The 17,761-nt window shown below is 62.1% G+C and overlaps 1 protein-coding gene across 3 annotated transcripts; it reads left to right on the forward strand.

Annotated features, from left to right (window-relative positions):
• Positions 1-411: 411 nt before the first annotated feature.
• Positions 412-12,406, forward strand: AIRE (autoimmune regulator). 3 transcript variants are annotated; one of them, XM_058523218.1, is made up of 14 exons: positions 412-838; positions 1,328-1,502; positions 1,712-1,867; positions 2,260-2,334; positions 3,234-3,347; positions 4,444-4,586; positions 4,738-4,818; positions 5,715-5,830; positions 6,967-7,066; positions 7,566-7,748; positions 8,460-8,581; positions 8,673-8,805; positions 10,625-10,693; positions 11,846-12,406. In XM_058523218.1, the coding sequence occupies exons 1-14, from the start codon at positions 689-691 to the stop codon at positions 11,924-11,926; spliced, it is 1,698 nt and encodes a 565-aa protein (XP_058379201.1). In that variant the 5' UTR covers positions 412-688; the 3' UTR covers positions 11,927-12,406. The 3 variants fall into 3 exon arrangements, with proteins under 3 accessions (XP_058379201.1, XP_058379202.1, XP_058379203.1); XM_058523219.1 differs by having other exon boundaries at positions 5,718-5,830; XM_058523220.1 differs by lacking the exons at positions 6,967-7,066; positions 7,566-7,748; positions 8,460-8,581; ... (1 more) ...; positions 10,625-10,693; positions 11,846-12,406 and adding an exon at positions 6,039-6,938 and having other exon boundaries at positions 414-838; positions 5,509-5,830.
• Positions 12,407-17,761: the final 5,355 nt, after the last annotated feature.

Genomic DNA, 17,761 nt, shown 5'->3' on the forward strand with positions numbered 1-17,761 from the left:
AGACGAGCGCCCCTCCATCTGACCTCACCTACAGCCCCAGGCCTGGGACCCTGAGCAGGCGCCGTGCCCACTCCCCACCTGGGACCCTGCCCAAACCCAGCCCCACGGAGGCTTCTCATCCTGGCCTCAGCGAGGTGCTGGAGCACCTCGTCAGCCCCTCTGGTGCCCAGGACTTGGGCCTGGGTGAGACTAAGGGCACCTGTCCTGGCTTTCCCCTGTTTGAACAGGGCCCTGTGGGATGCAGGCCGGGACCACACTTTGGGAACTGAGAGGCGACCCAGCCCTCTCACTGAAGGGTCAGGCCTGGTCCAGAAGCTTCGTTTACAAAAGAAAGAAAAGCCGACAGCCTGCTGGCTGGTGCGGAATGGGGGCTGGCGGTGGATGGGACCTTCTCTATACTCAGTTACAGGGAAGTTTCCGTTCCTGCCCCTCTGGACGCTTCCCCGGCCCTGATTGGCTCTGGGGCAGCGCGGCCTTTGCTCTTTCCGCGGTGAGTCTGGTATAACAGCGACCCCGCCGGCTGCGCGGCCCGCGGAGGTGCCCGCCCAGGTGGCCGGCGGGGCAGGGGGAGCGCGGGGACCAGGAGGCAGACACGGCCCAGACACCCCACAAGTCCACCGGCACCCCGAGGCCGCGGGACCCCAGGCGGGGAGAGGGGGGTCCCCAGCCCCGCGCCCCCGAACCCGCGATGGCGGGCGAGGCCCGGGCCGGCGGGGACACGGCGCTGCGCCGCCTCCTGAGGCTGCACCGCACCGAGATCGCCGTGGCCGTGGACAGCGCCTTCCCGCTGCTGCACGCGCTGGCCGACCACGACGTGGTCCCCGAGGACAAGTTCCAGGTGGGCCCCAATCCAGACCCCAACAAGCCCGAGGCTCCCCGAAGCCGGCGCCCACGAGCCAGCGTCCCGGAAGAGTAGGTCCAGGTGGACCCTCCCCGCCCCGCCCCTCCCGACTCTCCGCCCCCAACGCCCCTCCCCGCCCCTGACGCCCCTACGCCGTCCCTATGCCCCGCCCACGAGCAGGGGGATGGTCCGAGGACAACCGCAGGTGTCGCCCCAACCCAGATCCCCAACGCCCCCTCCCAGCCCTTCCCAAGGCTTCGTCCAAGCCACGGCATGATCTCCTAAGATGACTTTCAGGTGCCCCCCTCACCCCAGCACCCCCATGCCATCCCCACGCACCCCCCAAGCCAAAGGGAGGGACATGGGTGACCAGGTCTCCAGCAGCCTCCTCTGGGTTGGCATCCGTCCTCTAGTCCCATAGTGGAGCGGGAAGTGGGGTACCTGGGAAGCAGGAGGCAGCCCCCCTACTCCCCATTCTTGCTTCAGGAGACGCTGAGTCTGAAGGAGAGGGAGGGCTGCCCACAGGCCTTCCATGCGCTCCTCTCCTGGCTCCTGACCCAAGACGCGGCTGTCATCCTGGACTTCTGGAGGGTTCTCTTCAAGGACTACAATCTGGAGAGATATGCCCGGCTGCAGCCCATCCTAGACAGCTTCCCCAAAGGTGGGGGGCACTGGGCTGGGGGCTGGGGCCTGGGGCCGCTGGAGTCATCCTGCTGAGCCCAAGTGGGACTGTAGGAGGGAAGGGGTGTGGGAGTGCTGGGGTTTAGGGAGCCCCTGGACATCACCTAGGACCATCTTGGGTTCTGAGAGGCAAAGGGCCAAGGCCCCGCCCGCCTTGCCCCAGGGGTCAGATCTGCTCTTGCCCTGCAGATGTGGACCTCAGCCAGCCCCGGAAGGGGAGGAAGCCCCCGGCTGGCCCCAAGGCCCCAGTGCTGCTGCCCAGGCCCCCCACCAAGAGGAAGGCTCTGGAGGAGCCACGGGCCACCCCAGCGGCAGCCTTGTCCCCCAGGGGCACCTCCAGCCCAGGTACCCAGTTTGAGGAGCTGGTGGGGTCACAGATCTCCCTGGGGAGCCTGATACTCCCTGACCACACCCCCTCCCCAGCTGCTGGGCTCTGGGAGCATCTGTCCCACCCCCTCCTCAGCCTGGTCCAGCCTGGGGGTGGGGCGCTGCAGAGGTCCCCTCTGGGTACTTAGATGGACACGCTAGTGGAGTAGGGCAGTCCCTTGTTGCCCCAGGGCCTCGTAAAGTAAGCAGGGGGGTGTTACTTCCTTTTTACTGATGGGGCATCAGAACCTGGTAAAGTGAGGGGACCCCTGGGTCAGGAGACGCGACCCTGGTGCTCTCCCTTGCCTGTTGGCCGCCCACATTGGCCCCAGTGGGAGAGGAGGGCCAGGCTGCCGCAGCTCCCCCTGCAGGCTCCCAAGGGAAGGCCAAGCCCCCCAAGAAGCCAGAGAGCAACGTGGAGCCGCAGCGCCTCCCGCTGGGCAACGGTGAGCCAGGCCCCCTGGTCAAGGGGTCAGGGGCCTGAGGGGGCCATCCTGGGAGCTGGGACCATGCTGGCCTGGCGTCTCTCCCCAGAGCCTCGCTGCACAGCCACACCGGGAAGGAGGGGTCTCCCCACCTGTGCCCGCCCTTCAGGGCCAGCTCAGGCTCTGCTTCCTCCAGAGAATCCTCCTTGTCCCTCAGCTAGACGCAGCCTGGCCCCTTTTCTGTCTCCTCCCTGCCCCAGGGCACGGGACCCCAGAGACTCCTCTGGTCACCTGGCGCTGACCTAAGGGCCGGCCCTGGAACTCTGCCTCCCTCCCAGCACAACCCAGGGCCACATCCTGGGTCCCTGTTCATTCCTGTCCACTGTGTTCAGTCGGCTCGCACACCACACGCCACACACACACCACATACACCACATACCACCCCCACATACACACACACCACACACTACAGACACACACACCACATACCACCCCCACATACACACACACCACACACCACGTGTACCACAGACACACACACCTCATACCCCCCATATACATACACACCACACACCACAGACACACACACCACATACCACCCCACATGCACACATACCACACACCACATGTACCACACACGCACCACAGACACACATGCCACATACCACACACACACAGACACACACCACCCCCACACTATACCATACACCACACACACACATACGGCCTGTCTCTCCGCTTACACGTGGGCTGGCTGTCTGTCTGGGTGTGGAAGGGCTGGGCCCCCTCCAGGCCTGCCCTGGGGGGAAGGAGAGAAGGATTCCACCGCCCAGGCACCTTGCCCCCACTGTCCCCGTGGAGGAGTGCTCAGGGGCCATCTTCCTGATTGGTGACCCCCCCATCTGGCGCTCCTCCCCCAGGAATTCAGACCATGTCCACTTCGGTCCAGAGAGCCATGGCCGTGTCCTCTGGGGACGTCCCTGGAGCCCGCGGAGCCGTGGAGGGGATCCTCATCCAGCAAGTGTTTGAGTCAGGTAGACGGCACTGGGGAGGGGCTGCCCGGGGTCCACCTCCCCCATTAGCTCCCTGGTGGCCCCAGGGCAGACAGGACCATGGACGGGGCAGCCAGCGTCCCCCCCAGTGGTTCTGCTGGCTCTGGAGGGGCGGGGAAGGCACTGAGGGCTCCCTGAGGGGTCGGGGGACGCTTGGACATGCAGGCCCTGGACCTTCTGCGAGGCCGGCGGTCCGGGGCCACATCCTAGATCACCTCCATCCACGCGGATGGGCCCCTGTGGAGTCTTGGCTCACGTCCTTAGAAAGTCCTCGCTCACAGGGTCTGAGGTCTGCTGACAGGCCTGTACTGACGGACCCTCTGCGCGCCTGCTCTCCAAGCAGGACAGCCTGCAGCACCCGCCCCGGCCTCCCAGACTTCTTTTCCCCCTCCCCTGTGCCACCTCCTTCCTCCACCCTCGGTGCTGGGCACCAGTTGGGGGACAGCCAGGACCTGCCAGCCGCTGGGAGCTGACATGGGCCCTGGTCTCACCCACCAGGGATGGGCCCAAGGACTGCGGCAGGAGTCTCCTACGGCTGTTATAACAAATTGCCACAAACTGGGCAGCTTATCACAACAGAAATTCCAAAATCAAGGTGTCGGCAGGCCTGTGCTCCCTTGGGAGGCTGTAGGGCAGAATCTCCTCGCCTCCCCAGCTCCTGGTGGCTGCCGATGACCCTTGTTCCCTGGCTTCTAGTGGCATCATCCAGCCTCTGCCTCCACTGTCACAGGGCCTCCTCGCTATGTCTCTCTGTGTCCTCTTCTCATAAGGACACCAGTCATTGGACTTAGGATCCAGTATGAGCCATCTTAACTAATTACATCTACAAAGACCCTACTTCCAAATAAGGTCCCATTCTGAGATTCCAGGTGGACGTGAATTTGGGGGACACGCTTCACCCAGTATAGTTCCCCAGCAGAGAATCCCTTCTGTGCCCAGGACCCTGGCCCCAGACCTGACTGTGGGGGGTGGGGGAGACGGAAGAGCAAGCTGTGGAGCGCGCAGCCTCTGTGGCCCACCGGGGCTGGCCTGGGCCTGCAGTGCGGCTGAGCAGGGGCCAGTCAGCCTCTCCTCCCAGGGGGCTCCAAGAAGTGCATCCAGGTTGGGGGGGAGTTTTACACTCCCAGCAAGTTCGAAGACCCCGGTGCAGGGAAGAACAAGACCCGCAGCGGCGGCCTGAAGACCCTGGTCCGAGCCAAGGGGACCCAGGCTGCTGCTCCTGTAAGCACTGCCCCCCACCACCAGCATACACAGCAGCAGCAGCATCTCCTCTGGGCCAGGAGCTCTGCTGGGGGCTGGGGGCTGCACTGAGGGGGCTCCTTGCTGCCCGGGCTGCCTCCCCTGTGGGTGACCCTCCCTCTCCCCATTGCAGGGTGGAGGCGATCCGAGGGCAGGCCAGCAGGGCAGGGTCCTGGCCCCTCCTGCCCTCCCCAGCGAGCCCCAGCTCCACCAGGTAACGCCTAGACCGAGGAAGGAGCCACCCTCGGGCGGGTCCTTCCGCTGCGTTGCTGCTTGAACAGGGCACTTGATTGGGTGACAAGGACAGAGGCCCGAGCTCCTGTTCATGGGGTGGAGCTCTTTCTATTAATAGTATTTTTTTCTGTTAATACACAATTGTAAAAATTGAAATAAGTCAGGGAAAGCGAGGCCCTCCCAGGCTTTTTAAACCATGGTGTTGGGCCCGTGGGTGGGGTGCCGGCCTCTGCTGGGAGCCAAGAACCCTGGCGTCAAGCCTGTACTTGGGTTCCCAGCATCGTTTCTTAAGGAACCAGAACTGGCCGAGATCCCAACCCCTCCGTGCCAGGCGCTGTGCTGGGCCCCGGGCACCCACGAGCAGGACCCACGTCTGCCCTGCGAGTTCCCTGGCTGGCGAGGTCCAAGGGGAATGTTACAATGAGTGTGCTCGGTGGTCTGGGGGCTTCTGGAGGAGGTGGCGTCCAGGGGGCCACAGTGGGCACCATCCAGACAGGCGTAAGCAGGGTGGAGGCCTGAGGCAGAGGGGACAGGGGGTGCCCGGGGCTGATGGAACACCGCTGGGACTGTCCCTCCGGTGCCCCTGAGGAGGGGCCTGTGTGGGGGTGGGCATGCAGTTACAGGCACCCACGAGAAACCAGGCTTTCTGAAGGCCTGTTCTTCCCAAAAGGGATGGACCCGAGAGTGCAGGAATAGTCTCAGAGATGGAAGGAGTCTTGGGGAGCTGGGGAGCAGGCAGTCAGGGTGGAATTTCAGGCCGGGGGCTTGGGTGCCCCCAGGGGACACTGCCAACTGGTGGAGCCATTCTGGGGGCTCTCAGGGAGGTGCCGCCCCATCCCGGGCTCTCTCAGAGCACGCGTGTCTCGCCCGCGTCAGAAGAACGAGGATGAGTGTGCAGTGTGCCGGGACGGCGGTGAGCTCATCTGCTGTGATGGCTGCCCCCGGGCCTTCCACCTGGCCTGCCTGTCCCCACCGCTCCGGGAGATCCCCAGGTGAGCCTGGCACACGTCACCACCACAGCACCCAGGCCGCCCCCCACCCACGGACCCTGAGCGGGAGCCACCCAGAAGTCTCTCCGTTCCACAAATGGGGAAGTGAGGCCCACCTGGGAGGGGGCCTTGGTTCAGGTCACTGGGCAGTGGGGCTGGGGCCCGGGGTCCTCCCACCCCACCTCCCCATGTGGCTGCACTGTCCTCGCAGCCTGGCCAGCAGGGCTCCTGAGGGCAGCAAAGCAGAATGGAGGCCGAAGGCAGAGAAAGACCATCGTGTTGCACTCACCCCACACTCGCCAGCCCAAACTCGAGGAGCAGCTGACCCCCCACCCCCAAGCAAAGTCCGACTCTGTGTCGGTGTTGGGGAGCACAGAGGCCACAGAGCTGCACCCCCAAGGGCTGGTGGGTGCCTGTCCTCCGTGGGGCGTGAGGCCTCCTAGTCTGCCTCCTAGTGCCCCCTCCCCCTGCCCACAGAGACCTGCCCTCCACCACCAGCTTCCACAGGTCACGGCTGTCTAGGGGGCAGAGCCTGGGTGGAGTTCTAGCCTTGTCCCTGGCCTGGCTTGCTGTGTGGCCTTGACCAGGTCACATCTCTGAGCCTCAGATGCTTCGTCACTAAAATGAGAGGGTTCGGCCGGGGTCATGGTTCAGCTCTGGCTGACTCTGACCGTCTGTCATTCTTCCATTCTCTGCCTTCCTGCCCTGACCGTCTCCCCTTCTGCTGGGCACCATCCCCCTTGTGGAAACGTGGGTAGTCCCAGGGATATAGACACCCCAACCCAAGGAGGCCCCACCTGCAGGGCAAGGCCTGTGAGAGCCAGGCATAGGCCTCTGTGGGGGAGTGGGTGTCAGGAATTCTTGGGGCCCCTCAGAGCAGCATTCAGAGGGGACACAGCAGGCTGGCAAGGGCCACCCCATTAGGGGTGAAAAGCTGGCATCCTGGTCTCCTGCTAACTTGCTGGGCAGGCCCTTCCATGTGGCTCTGCCTCCTTCCCTGCCCGGGCCTCGGTTTCCCCATCTGTGAAAGGAGAGGGTGGCCTGGAGGAGCCCTCCGGCCTCCCTGCTTTGCGGGTTTGGGAGTCTACTGCCCTCTCTGCCTTGCCCTGCATGCCTCTGGCCGGTGACAACACGAGCAGTGGGACCTGGAGGTGCACCAGCTGCCTCCAGGGAAGAGCCCAGCAGGAGCTGCCCCGGGTGGAGGAGCCCCGGACCCAGGAGCCGCCTGTGGAGGCCCCGGTACGCACCTGCCACTCCCAGGCCCTCAGTCCGCCTGGGGTCCTGCCTCCTGGCCACTCCTGTGGGTCAGGCCTGCCCCAGCCCTAGGACCAGGCGCCCCCCACCCCACCCCAGCCTGGCCACATTAATTCAGCTTTCTACTCTGGGGCCCACGGGGCGCCGGCCGCTGGGAAGCGGCCGTTGCAATGGCCCCACTTCTCAGTGCTCTGATGGGGGCCTCGGCCCTGTTGCCCACGCAGGGGATGACTTTGACCACTGATAATATTCTCCCAAAATGTTGTAAGCATTCTGTTGCAGCAAAGACGTCAGGGATATGACACCGGCCCGGTATATACCGAGTGTTTACTCTGACAGCCCGTGAGGGCCACGGGACTGGGACCTGCCCCCAGGCCTTTCTGACCGCAGTTTGGGGTTCCCAGGGTCCCAGCGGTCACTAAGTCCCTGGGTGGTGCTGGACAAGTGCCCTGAGGCCCCTCCGAGCACTGACCCTCTGGTCCAGGTCCTCCTGGGACTGAGGTCGGCAGGAGAGGAGGCCAGGGGACCGCCCAGGGAGCTCCCGGCTGGGATGGACGCTGCCGTCACCTACAAGCACCTGCTGGCCCCACCTTCCGCAGCACCCCTGCCGGTGCTGGACCCTTCAGCCCTGCACCCCCTACTGTGTGTGGGCCCCGAGGGGCAGCAGGTGAGGGGTGCTGGGGTCCGGTGGCAGCCTTCAGGGAGCTCAGGGCCTAAGGGCAGCCAGAGGAATCTGAAACAGGACAGTGAGCCACTAGGAGGGGAAAGGGGTAAGGGTTACCTGGGGGTTAGGGGTCAGGGCTGGGGGAGGCCTCTGCCAGGAGCACCGGACTGGCCATGGGGAGGGCAGGTGGGAGGAGGCTGGAGGAAGACACCGGGCGCTAGGATGCAGTGAGGAGACAGACCTCCCAGAACAGGGGGCGGGGAGGCGAGGGGGCGGGGAGGGAGTCCTGGAGGAATTCCAGCAGGCTTCTCTCATTGCTCCTGAAACCCCCACCCACCCCACCCCTCAGAGGCAGGACAATGAAGAGGGCTGGAATGGCCCTGCATATGGGAAGTCCCCAGGTCCCCCAACCCCTCCTTCCTCTTCTGGCCCAGCGCCGTTCCGGGGACCCCTTAACTAGCCCTGAAGGGGGTGTGGGTCCACCAAGGGGGAGCGAGGTCGGGGCACCTGATTTCTCCGGGCTGCAGCCCAGAGGTGCTGGGGCGCTCTTGACCTCGGGGCCGGGATTCCAAAACTGCGGGACCCAGTGCCCTGCGGCTGCGACGAGGCACCTTACGGCTTCCCACCCGCGCTCCTCCCCGCTGTCCAACCCAGGGGAATCCGGGGGGTGTAGAGGGCAGAAGGCCCCAGGTCACTGCGCTGTCCGTCCCGCAGGGCCCGGCGCCCGGCGCGCGGTGCGGCGTGTGCGGGGACGGCGCGGACGTGCTGCGGTGCGCGCACTGCGCCGCCGCCTTCCACTGGCGCTGCCACTTCGCCGCGGGCGCCCCCCGGCCCGGGTGAGTGCGAGGCCCGTGCGGAGGGCGGGGGGTGGAGGGGAGTGCCCTGCCCAGCCCGGACAGCCCCGCAGCCTCTCCTCCGTCTGCGCAGGGCCGTCTTGCGCTGCAGATCCTGCTCCGGAGACCCCGCCCCGGCTTCGGGGGAGGGGGCGCCCGCCCCGAGCCCCGCCCGGCCTGCTCCCGGGCCCGCTAAGGTCTCTGCGGCCGCCACGCCCGGTGCGCAGGTGAGGGGGGCCCCGCGGGGGTGTGGGTGGGGACTACATCTCCAGGGGAGACTTGGGGCGCCAGCTTCGCGGGTTTGCGCCAGACCCCTGATCATGTGTTGGTGATTTAAATACAGTATCTTTGTTTCGATCGACTGCTTTTTGATAACTTGCATCTGTTTCAAGAGGAAACTCACTTAAGCAATAGCGGCTATGAAGCCACCGTTTGGATGCACGTTTGTCTTAGAATTAACCTAGGCCCAGCGCTCCCCTAAGCCCCCTCCCCCAGCCCGTGGAGCACCCATCTCTGGGGTAGGGCTGGGGGTGGGGGGAGAGGGAGCAGGAGGCTCCCTACCCGGGATGAGCAAGCACACTGGATACCGAATGTGACCCCCGTGTAATCTTGCCCGCAATCCTCCAACAGCCATGGGGCGGGGAGCCTGTCCATCCCCATCCTGCCGCCGGCAGCCCCCCGGGGAGAAGTCTCTCCGTCTGTCCTCATTTGTCAGTGGAGGAAACGGGGCCGAGGCTCCAGCTGCGGAGCCACAGTCATCCTGGGGCTCCCTCAGAACCTGGGGGAGGGGTCCCGTGTCCTGTGTGCCCCCATTCAGGAGCCTCTAGAGGGTGGCGCATCTTGCCCTGACTGCCCACAGCAGGGGCCTTCCTGACCACGTCCCTGTCCCCGAAGAATCTTTGGGGTCCCCGAGGGTGGTGATAAGTCCTACTCAGTCTCCACGGCCCATCCTTCTTCCCAGCCCTGCCCCATACCCCCCGGACACACTGTGTGGGTGACATGGCACCAGGCACGGAGGCCCCGCCCACGAGAGGGTTCATGTGGACCACCTGGCATGGCTCACACCTGTCTGCATCCTGTTCTTTCCGGAAGCCTCTCTCATCGTCCCCACCCATCAGCACTGTGTGTGCCCAAGCCCTCTCATGTGCCCTAACTCCAGGCAGCCTTGGGGGGCCGGGTCCCAGGGGAGGTTCCCTCCCTCCAGAAGATGCTCCCTTCATTGATGTCTGGGTTCTTTTCTCTTAACAGCAAAGGCCTCTTTCTTTTCATTGTGATGTAAAATGTAATGTCATTTTAGAGTAAAAAGTTCCAGCCCCTTTTGCCCCTGCCCGGCCCCCTTCCCCAGGGGTAGACAGTGAATGTGGATGTGGCCCCCAGGCCCTTTCCTGAGTGCCCCACACACCCCAGGAGCTGTGCTCCTCCTTCAGGCACCCGGGGCTGGGAGCACCTTGCAGGGCCTGTGTTTATCAGACCTACCCAGGTGGAAGTGCTGACAGCTGCCTGTTTTGAGGTACAAACCTGGCAATTTCATATGGTACCACTTAGTATGGCCTTTTCTCCCTCCCAGCCGGTGAGCCTGGAGGCCTCATTCCCTGCTCTGGCCCTTCGCCCAGGGGCACGGTTGGCCCTGGTGATGCTTGTTGGATGGTTGAATGGCTGGCATTGAGCCAGGCACTTTCCTCTCTGGGGCGGGGTCCCTTCTAGCTGGTTCTCTAAGTCACCTCACTTTCCCCAGAGGGCCGCCCACAGTGTGTGGAGCCAGGCTGGCCTGGGGGACCTTGGGTAGCCAGCTTCCGGAGTTGGCAGGGCCCTGGGCAGGCAGCCCCAAGCTCGCTCACACCCACCCTGCCCTGTGCCCGGGAGCTGGGTGTTAGAATTCAGTTCCCAGGGCCCAGCCTGGAGAAGCACCCACAGCACCCCCACTGCCCTGGCACGGGCCACCCACCCGCAAGCCCCGTTGCCTCTGCAGGGAGTCCTGCTTCCATGGAGATGTTCCCAGCAGGGGTGCGGAAGTTGGGTTGACCTCTTCCCTTTCCTGGGTTCCAGGCAGGGGACAATTCTGCTGGTCACGAGCCCGTCCTGCACCGGGATGACCTGGAGTCCCTCCTGAGCGAGGTAACGTGTCACCTGGCTGGGCAACGCCTGCTCCTCCTCCTCCTCCTCACCCCGGTCCCCCCTTACCCCCGCAACAGCCAGCACCCCTGCCAGGAGAGAACTAGGAGACCCCCACTCTGGACACACCGAGCACCGCAGGCCCACGTGCTCCAGGATGGTGCTGGCCCCTCCACACACACACAGGCGTCCCGAGAGCACAAGCAAGCCAAAAGGGGGCGCCCTGAGCCCCTGCCCCTTCTAGCCAGCCCAGAGGTCCCAGGGGCCTGGACGTGGGGGGCTGGCCACTGCAGAACCCCAGCACCAGGGCCACTGAAGCAGACTCAGAGGCCATGACTCTCCCCAGGGGTGAAGTGGGTGCCCGGAGCCTCTGCCCCTAGCACATCTCTCACTGTCCGCTCTCAACCCAGGCCTGTCTGCCCTAAGACGAACAGCTGGAATTGGTGGGGAAAAAATGTGGCTCTTAGGGGTCCCATCTTCTTGTGACAGGAGGTCAGACTCCTCCAGCGATTTCTAGACCCCTAGGAGGGGTCCTCCTCGGGTGTCCAGTGTGGCACCTTGGGGGCCCGGCCCTGTGTGGTGGGCCATGCATGGGTGGGCCCCAGACTGTGCAGGTGTCTGTAGAGATCCCAGGACCCCCAGAGGGTGAGAGGTGACCTGAGGTGTTGGAGCTCTGGGAGGGGGCGGGTCACTGGATACAGTTGGAGAAATGGGGGACAGATTCACAAGCCCCTTTGGGTTCAGGTCACCCCTATTCTGTTGGAATATTGGGCCTTCCTGTGACTCCGCCAATCCTGTTGGAGCATCAGGCCCCTAAGCAGAGTGAGGGAAGGAGCTGGCCCTGTCTCACCACCTGGGAAGGAGCCACCTCAGGAGGCAGAACAGCCGTGGTGGCTGTGCCCTGGGCTTATGGGATGCTGAGAAGGAGCACTGGATGAGGAGTCCCCTTGACTGACATGTCCCGTGAGGCCTTGAACCTCAGTTTCCCCACCTTTGCATAGGAGGGTCAGGTTGCATGGCATCTTTGTGTACAATGTTTATGATTCCAGGTGACCCTGGAGGCCAGGGTGGGCCAGATGTGGTGGGGTAAGCACGCCTGTCCTCTGGAGGTCCTGGCCAGGTCCCTGAACGCCTGCCCTCTACTCTGTCTTATAGCACAGCTTCGACGGCATCCTGCAATGGGCCATCCAGAGCATGTCCCGCCCGCTGGCCGAAGCACCCGCCTTCCCCTCCTGATCCAGGATGGCGCAGGCCGGCAGGGCAGTGTTGGGGGGAGGGGAGGCGCCTGTGGACGCAGCCTGAGCTGAAACTGGACCCTCCCTCCTGTCCCTGAGTCAGTGGACACCAGTGAATGCCCACTCATGCTCGCGGTGACTCCACCTAGGGGCACGCTCCCGCACCCCTGGAAGCCGTCTGGGTTAGGACAGAGAAGAATTGAAAAGTTCCACGTGTTGTCAATGCTCGGCTAGTCAACACAGCCCTGTCTTTATGGAGACATAAAGCCATCGTGTCGCTGAAATTAAAATCACTCTGTGTGGTTTTGACATGCTCTCCGGTGGGGTGTTTTTGTTTTGAGGGGTCTGTCTCCCTGTGTTTCTGGTGCCTGAAGTGTAGGTTGGGCTGGCTGGAAGGGAACTTGCCACAGTGGGAAGAAAAAGGCCTGTGAGCTGGAATCACACTGACAAGTGAATAGCGGGCTCCATTCCAGTGGCTTCCCGCTGCCTTGGAGTAAAAACCAAGCCCTCACCTGGCCCCACGGCCTCCTATGGTCTGGTCCTGCCCGCCTCTGCCTGTATCCCTTCTGTGCTCCTAACCTCCTCTGTCCCTCAAAGGACCAAGGGTATCTCCACCCCAGGGCCTTTACACTGGCTGCTCCCTCTGCTTAGAATTTCCTTCCCTTGGTGCTTCGCACATCTGTTCTCTCCGGTTAGATCTCAGCTCTGATGCCACCTCCTCATTCATTCATTCAGTCATTCATTTATTCAAGAAACCTTTGTTGTGGATGTAGGGGAAAAGGGAGAATCCCCCTCTGCCCTTTCCCTTAAGGTTCTTATGGCTGGCCAAATAATTAACAAGACAGGTTAGCAGGAGAAAATAATACCAAGTTTAATAACATGTATACATGGGAGAAACCAGGGACACTGAGTTTCTCAACACAATCCAGAGATTCTCGTCTTAAATACCATCTTCAGCTAAAGACAAAGGAGGATGCTGGGGGTGGGGGGAGTCAGTTACAGGAGATTACCACTAAATCACAGTAAACAAGAGTAAGGTTATTTTGCAGATTTAAGGCCTCACCTTCCACATTGATAAGTTTCTAGAAATGAGGTCATCCCCCCTCTTCCCAATACAGAGAGGGAGATACCTTTACAAATGGAGATTTCCCTTATAAATGTAAATGTTTGTCTGGCAACTCCTTGCAGGGCCATCTAGAGAATGTGGCCAGAGAGAGAATTTTTGATAAGATGGGCTTGTTGGTGCCTTTCCTATTGTAACATCTGTTTTACATTATATTACAGCCATCAGATAGGAACTCCTTCCTGGAACAGATCTTCTATGTCAAATTCTTTAGGCAGTTAGTGGGGGAAGTCAAATGTCTGTCAGAGAAAACAATTGAGGTAAAGAGATATATTTCAGGGTGGCCAAATCTTGATCTCCCACATGGATCTTCTGTATGCTGAGCATCTTTCCAAGCATTAGGGGTCCTGAGGGATAGTCCGGTGGGAGGGACTGATCACATACAAGGGGAAGGTGACCTTAGGGTAACCGCCGAGAAGCAAGAAGCAGGACGGGGTCAGGGGGTGGCAGTGTGCTGGGGGAGGGGCCGGAGACCCCATGGAGGAGGAGACGGGAGCTCACGTGGAGTGTCTGTGGGATGGACACGAGGTTGTGTGGTTGGGCACGGTGGGCCCCGGTGGGCAGCGCTGTGCCTTATGTCATTCATGGTGCCTGTCACAGTCAGAGAGACCATCACATGAGAACTGAGTTCTTTCCCAGTGGTGTCTGTCTCCCCCGAGAATGGCAGCTGGGGGACCTGGGACCCTGTCTGGTTCTCGGTCGTATCCCCAGGTCCTGGCACGGCTGGGTCAGTGTTGGTGGTAGGAGATGGCAGGGCTGTCCTAACTCCCCCACCCGCAGGGACCCCAAGGTCGAACTCCCAGATGGGGGCTCAGAGACCTGGGGAGGGAGTTGTGGACAGAGCTGGGACATGTGTGCTGACTTGGGACAGGCTTGCCTCCCCACCCAGGGAGGGCCAGGCAGGGAGCAACAGCAAGAATAGGGGTCCCAGTTCAGAACTCACAGCCCTCAGCCTCTCGGGGTCCAGCTGGCTCATTCAGCCCCTCTGGAGACCCTCTGGGCCTCTTTGCTGGGCACACGTTAGGCAGCCCCTGCAGGGATGGGATGGGAGAGGGGCAGGCTCACCTAGGACAGCACTGGGGAGAGGCTGACCAATGCCCACCAGTAGGGGGTAAGTACCCCACACCTCTTGGTTGAGTTGTTTAAACAAACGGATGCCCACCAGTGTGGACGCTAGTGTGGACACTGGTCTTGCATGAGCGAGCAGGCAGCAGTTCCAGGCCAGGCCGGGGCAGGAGGCAGCGGTGGGGCAGATAGCAGTGGAACAGCCATGCCAGGGGGGAGCGCGGCAGCTGGACACACTTGGAGCTCCCCAGCTTGGAGGCTGGGTCACATTTCTGGACAGGGAAAGACAGAGAAGGAAGGAGCAGAGATGAGGATGGGGAGGGAGTGCCCACAAGCAGGCACGGGCTCCCCCACCTAGAGCAGGGGTGGGGGGATTTAGGGGGACCTTCCCCCTGAGAGCCATCCCTTCCCCCTCAGATCTCAGTACTGCTGGGCCCTGATGCCCAGCTGCTGTCCCTGCCGCCCCCCCCCCCCCCCCCGCCATTGATAGGATGAAGTAGGGCTGATGAAGTTTGCAGAAGCTGGTGGGGGTGACATGGTGGGGACCGTGGCAGTTGGGAGGTTATGTTGGGGAGCTGACCAGGGTGATCCCAGATGCCACGGACACCCTGCCCATCTGTGTCCACCTCCCCCAACCCAGGAATGCAGCCTCACCTTGAAATCCTCTGCGAGGGTGCACAGATGTGGGCCCTCCCCTCAGCCCAGTGCAGCCCTGGCACCACCGGGTCTCACCTTGGGGGCCCTGGGGCACTGGAGACCCCGGCTTCATCAGAATCCCTCTGCAGACAGGCCCACGGGGGGCCTCTCCAGGGTGCTCAGTGCTCCCACTGGTGGGCCCAGTGGCCTCTGCTGTACCCCGTGTCACTTTCCTCAAATTCAGGCTTCTCCTCTTTGGGACTCCAGCCCCTGAGGCCCTGCCTCCTTTTCTTGCAGCCACACCATGCGCGTGGCTTTGTGGCTCCTCTGCCAGGCGGCGGCTCCATCCCGTGGGAAACGACAAGAGTGTGAGTGCGGCAGGCGTGGAGGGAGGAGCAGGCCCGGATCACAGGCCGGGGAGGGGCCGGAAGGGGCTCGTGCCTGCACCTCCAGTCTCTCACCATGGGCCACAGCGCACGTCCGTGCTGTCATTGTGTCCACTGGCATTTTAAACAGTAACTAAAAATGACAAGAGTGACCGCCTTCCAAGTGAGACCTGCCCCTCTGCAGCTCTCACCACCTGGTTTTGCTCCTCGGAGCTGACCGTCCGTCAGCGGCCACATGTTTGCTGGTTCGCATCTGTCTGTCTGTGGGGTTGACGTTTGTCTTGCTCATCCAGCACGGGAACACATCTGCCTACGTCACACCCTGAAGCATCTGTCCGCCAAGCAGGTGACCAGGTACACGTGGGAACGAGCCAACGGTTACACACCAGTGGTTCCAGTCTACAAAACACGTGGTCCCCACCGGATCCGCTTCCTAGGTGGCCGGCTGGACAAAGTGCCACAGACCGGGCAGCTCAAACAATGGACATTCATTCTCACCGCCTGAAGCTGGAAGTCTGTGGTCAAGGTGTGGCAGGGCTGGTTCCTCCTGAGGCCTCTCTCCTTGGCCGTCTTCTCTCTGTGTCCTCACATGTCCTCCGTGTGTGATCGCCTCTTCTCAGAAGGACACCAGTGCCCACCCTAACGACCCCATTTTACCTCTGTAAGACTGTCTCATTCTGCAGTGCTGGGGGCTAGGGCTTCAACATACGAGTTTTGAGGGGGACACAGACTTTCTCCTTGACCACATCTACTCAGGCTCCTCTGAGGGCGCCTGACCTTGGCCCACTTAGCCCAGTTTTAGCAAGAATCCTGTGTCAGTTTAGCAAAATCCCCCTGCCTTAGAACCTGATTGCTCTCGATATCTAATCCACTTCTCATCCGCACCCCCCCACCACCATAGCTGACCTCCTGGCCTGCCCCCAGCAAGAGTCCCGCCAAGGGGCTCAGCCTGACCCCCCCAGCTTCTGTGTTTCCTCTAGTAATTTCCCATCCACCGACCCCCTGCCCCGCTCCTTGGCCATAAATCCCCATTTCTCTGGGTTGTTTTCAGAGTTGAGCCCCACTTCCCTCCCCCACTGCAAACCCCATTGCAGTGGCCGCCCGTGAATAAAGTCCCTTACCATCTTTACAAGTGTCGTGAATGCTTTCTTCTTTAACAGTGACAAGATACTGCTATAACACCAACATCAGCTCATTTAATCTGCAAGAGGCTTCAAAGCCCTCAATAACAGGCCCACACTGTTTGGAAACTATTAACACTTTATGAACACGGGTCTGAACTTCATTCGCGCTGGGCCCCGCAGCCAGTCCTGCCCCGCGGTGCATGGGCCCGTTTGGAGGACTGTGAGGGACCTGCTGGTTCGAGGTCAGGGGTCATTACCAACGTGGTGCACGTGGCCATGCCTGGTGGGCTCACAAAAGACAGTATTTCTGGACTCGATTGGACTCAAGATAGCTGGAGGCCTGGAGCTTGGGGCTGGTTATCTGCACCGGGCTGAGTACACGCCCCCCGGCCACACCCTGTAACCGGAGCTCTTCAGTCCTCTGACTGTCAACCTAGGGCTCAAGGACGGTTGTGAGGGGCCTCACCTCCCTTAATTCTTTTGGGACTCTGAGAGCCCCCTCGGGGAGGTCGGTGCAGCAGCCACAGGCAGGGGTCCCACAGGGGTCCCGGGACAGGCCGCTTGGTGGGGACCAGGCCCCAGGGCTCTGACCGCCGCTCAGTCCACCTGCGACCTCTCCTGCAGCAGCCCACCCCAGCCCGGCTCTGAGCTGCTGGATGTCCACAGTGATGCGCGCCTCCGGTAGAGAACTGCCCCAGCAGAGAAAGCCCGTTCTGGATACAGTGACGTGTCTGATGCACCCCAGTCTCAGGTGAGCTCCCGGTTCTCGCCCTCGGCTCCTCTCCGTCCCTTCAGGGCACAGTCTCCTTCGTCACCGTCTTCTGTGGAGTTTTCGCTCACTGTCCCTCTCCCCGCAGACCCGGAGCCAGGTGCAGGCAGGTGAGGCTGTGGTGGGAGCCAGGGAAAGAGGGCTTCCTCGTGGTGGACGTGCAGGCACCCGGGATGCTCCTGCAGCCATGCAGACAACCAGGGCGGGCAAGTTCCGGGCCAGCGCAGCCGGAATTAGGGTTTCCCAAGATGCAAGCCAACCTACATGCCCCAGTCTTCCCAAAGAACCCCAGGCATAAATACAGGCTCGTTCTAGTCACGCGTTGCGTGGTCCTGAGGCCTTCTACCTGGTTCCGAGCTCCTGAGGCAGACATGCCTGCTGGGGACGCCACCTCAGGGGTGGAGCCTCTGGGGAGCTTGAGGGGATGGGGCAGGCCAGCTGAGAAGCAGGTGGATCCCCACATCCCCTCCTTCACCCCAGCAGAGATTGGAAGTCTATTCTCCAGAGGGGCAAGGGGAGTGTCTGGACCCAGGAATGCCACAGAAGAGCAGGGGCCCCACACGGAACGCGCGTGGCCAGGTCACCACAGGCAGAATGCTGCACTCGGGGCCCACGCCTCTCCTCATTCAGCTCCTGGACAAATCTTCCTCTCCAGATAAGAGAAAGGAAGATTCTTCTCTTGAATCTGACAACCTAGAAGGACAAGTGTCCTGGTCCTGGGGGGTTCCCCAAC

Source organism: Diceros bicornis, chromosome 27 (genome assembly GCF_020826845.1).
Source record: "Diceros bicornis minor isolate mBicDic1 chromosome 27, mDicBic1.mat.cur, whole genome shotgun sequence".
In the NCBI taxonomy this organism is placed as follows: domain Eukaryota; kingdom Metazoa; phylum Chordata; class Mammalia; order Perissodactyla; family Rhinocerotidae; genus Diceros; species Diceros bicornis.

What these genes read in the sequence shown, in the direction of transcription:
- AIRE (XM_058523218.1), top strand. Translation starts at nt 689, where the DNA reads ATGGCGGGCGAGGCCCGGGCCGGCGGGGACACGGCGCTGCGCCGCCTC. An exon ending in GCGAGCCCCAGCTCCACCAG is followed by an intron (nt 4,819 to 5,714) that starts GTAACGCCTAGA and finishes CGCCCGCGTCAG; the next exon opens with AAGAACGAGGATGAGTGTGC. An exon ending in CCGCTCCGGGAGATCCCCAG is followed by an intron (nt 5,831 to 6,966) that starts GTGAGCCTGGCA and finishes CAACACGAGCAG; the next exon opens with TGGGACCTGGAGGTGCACCA.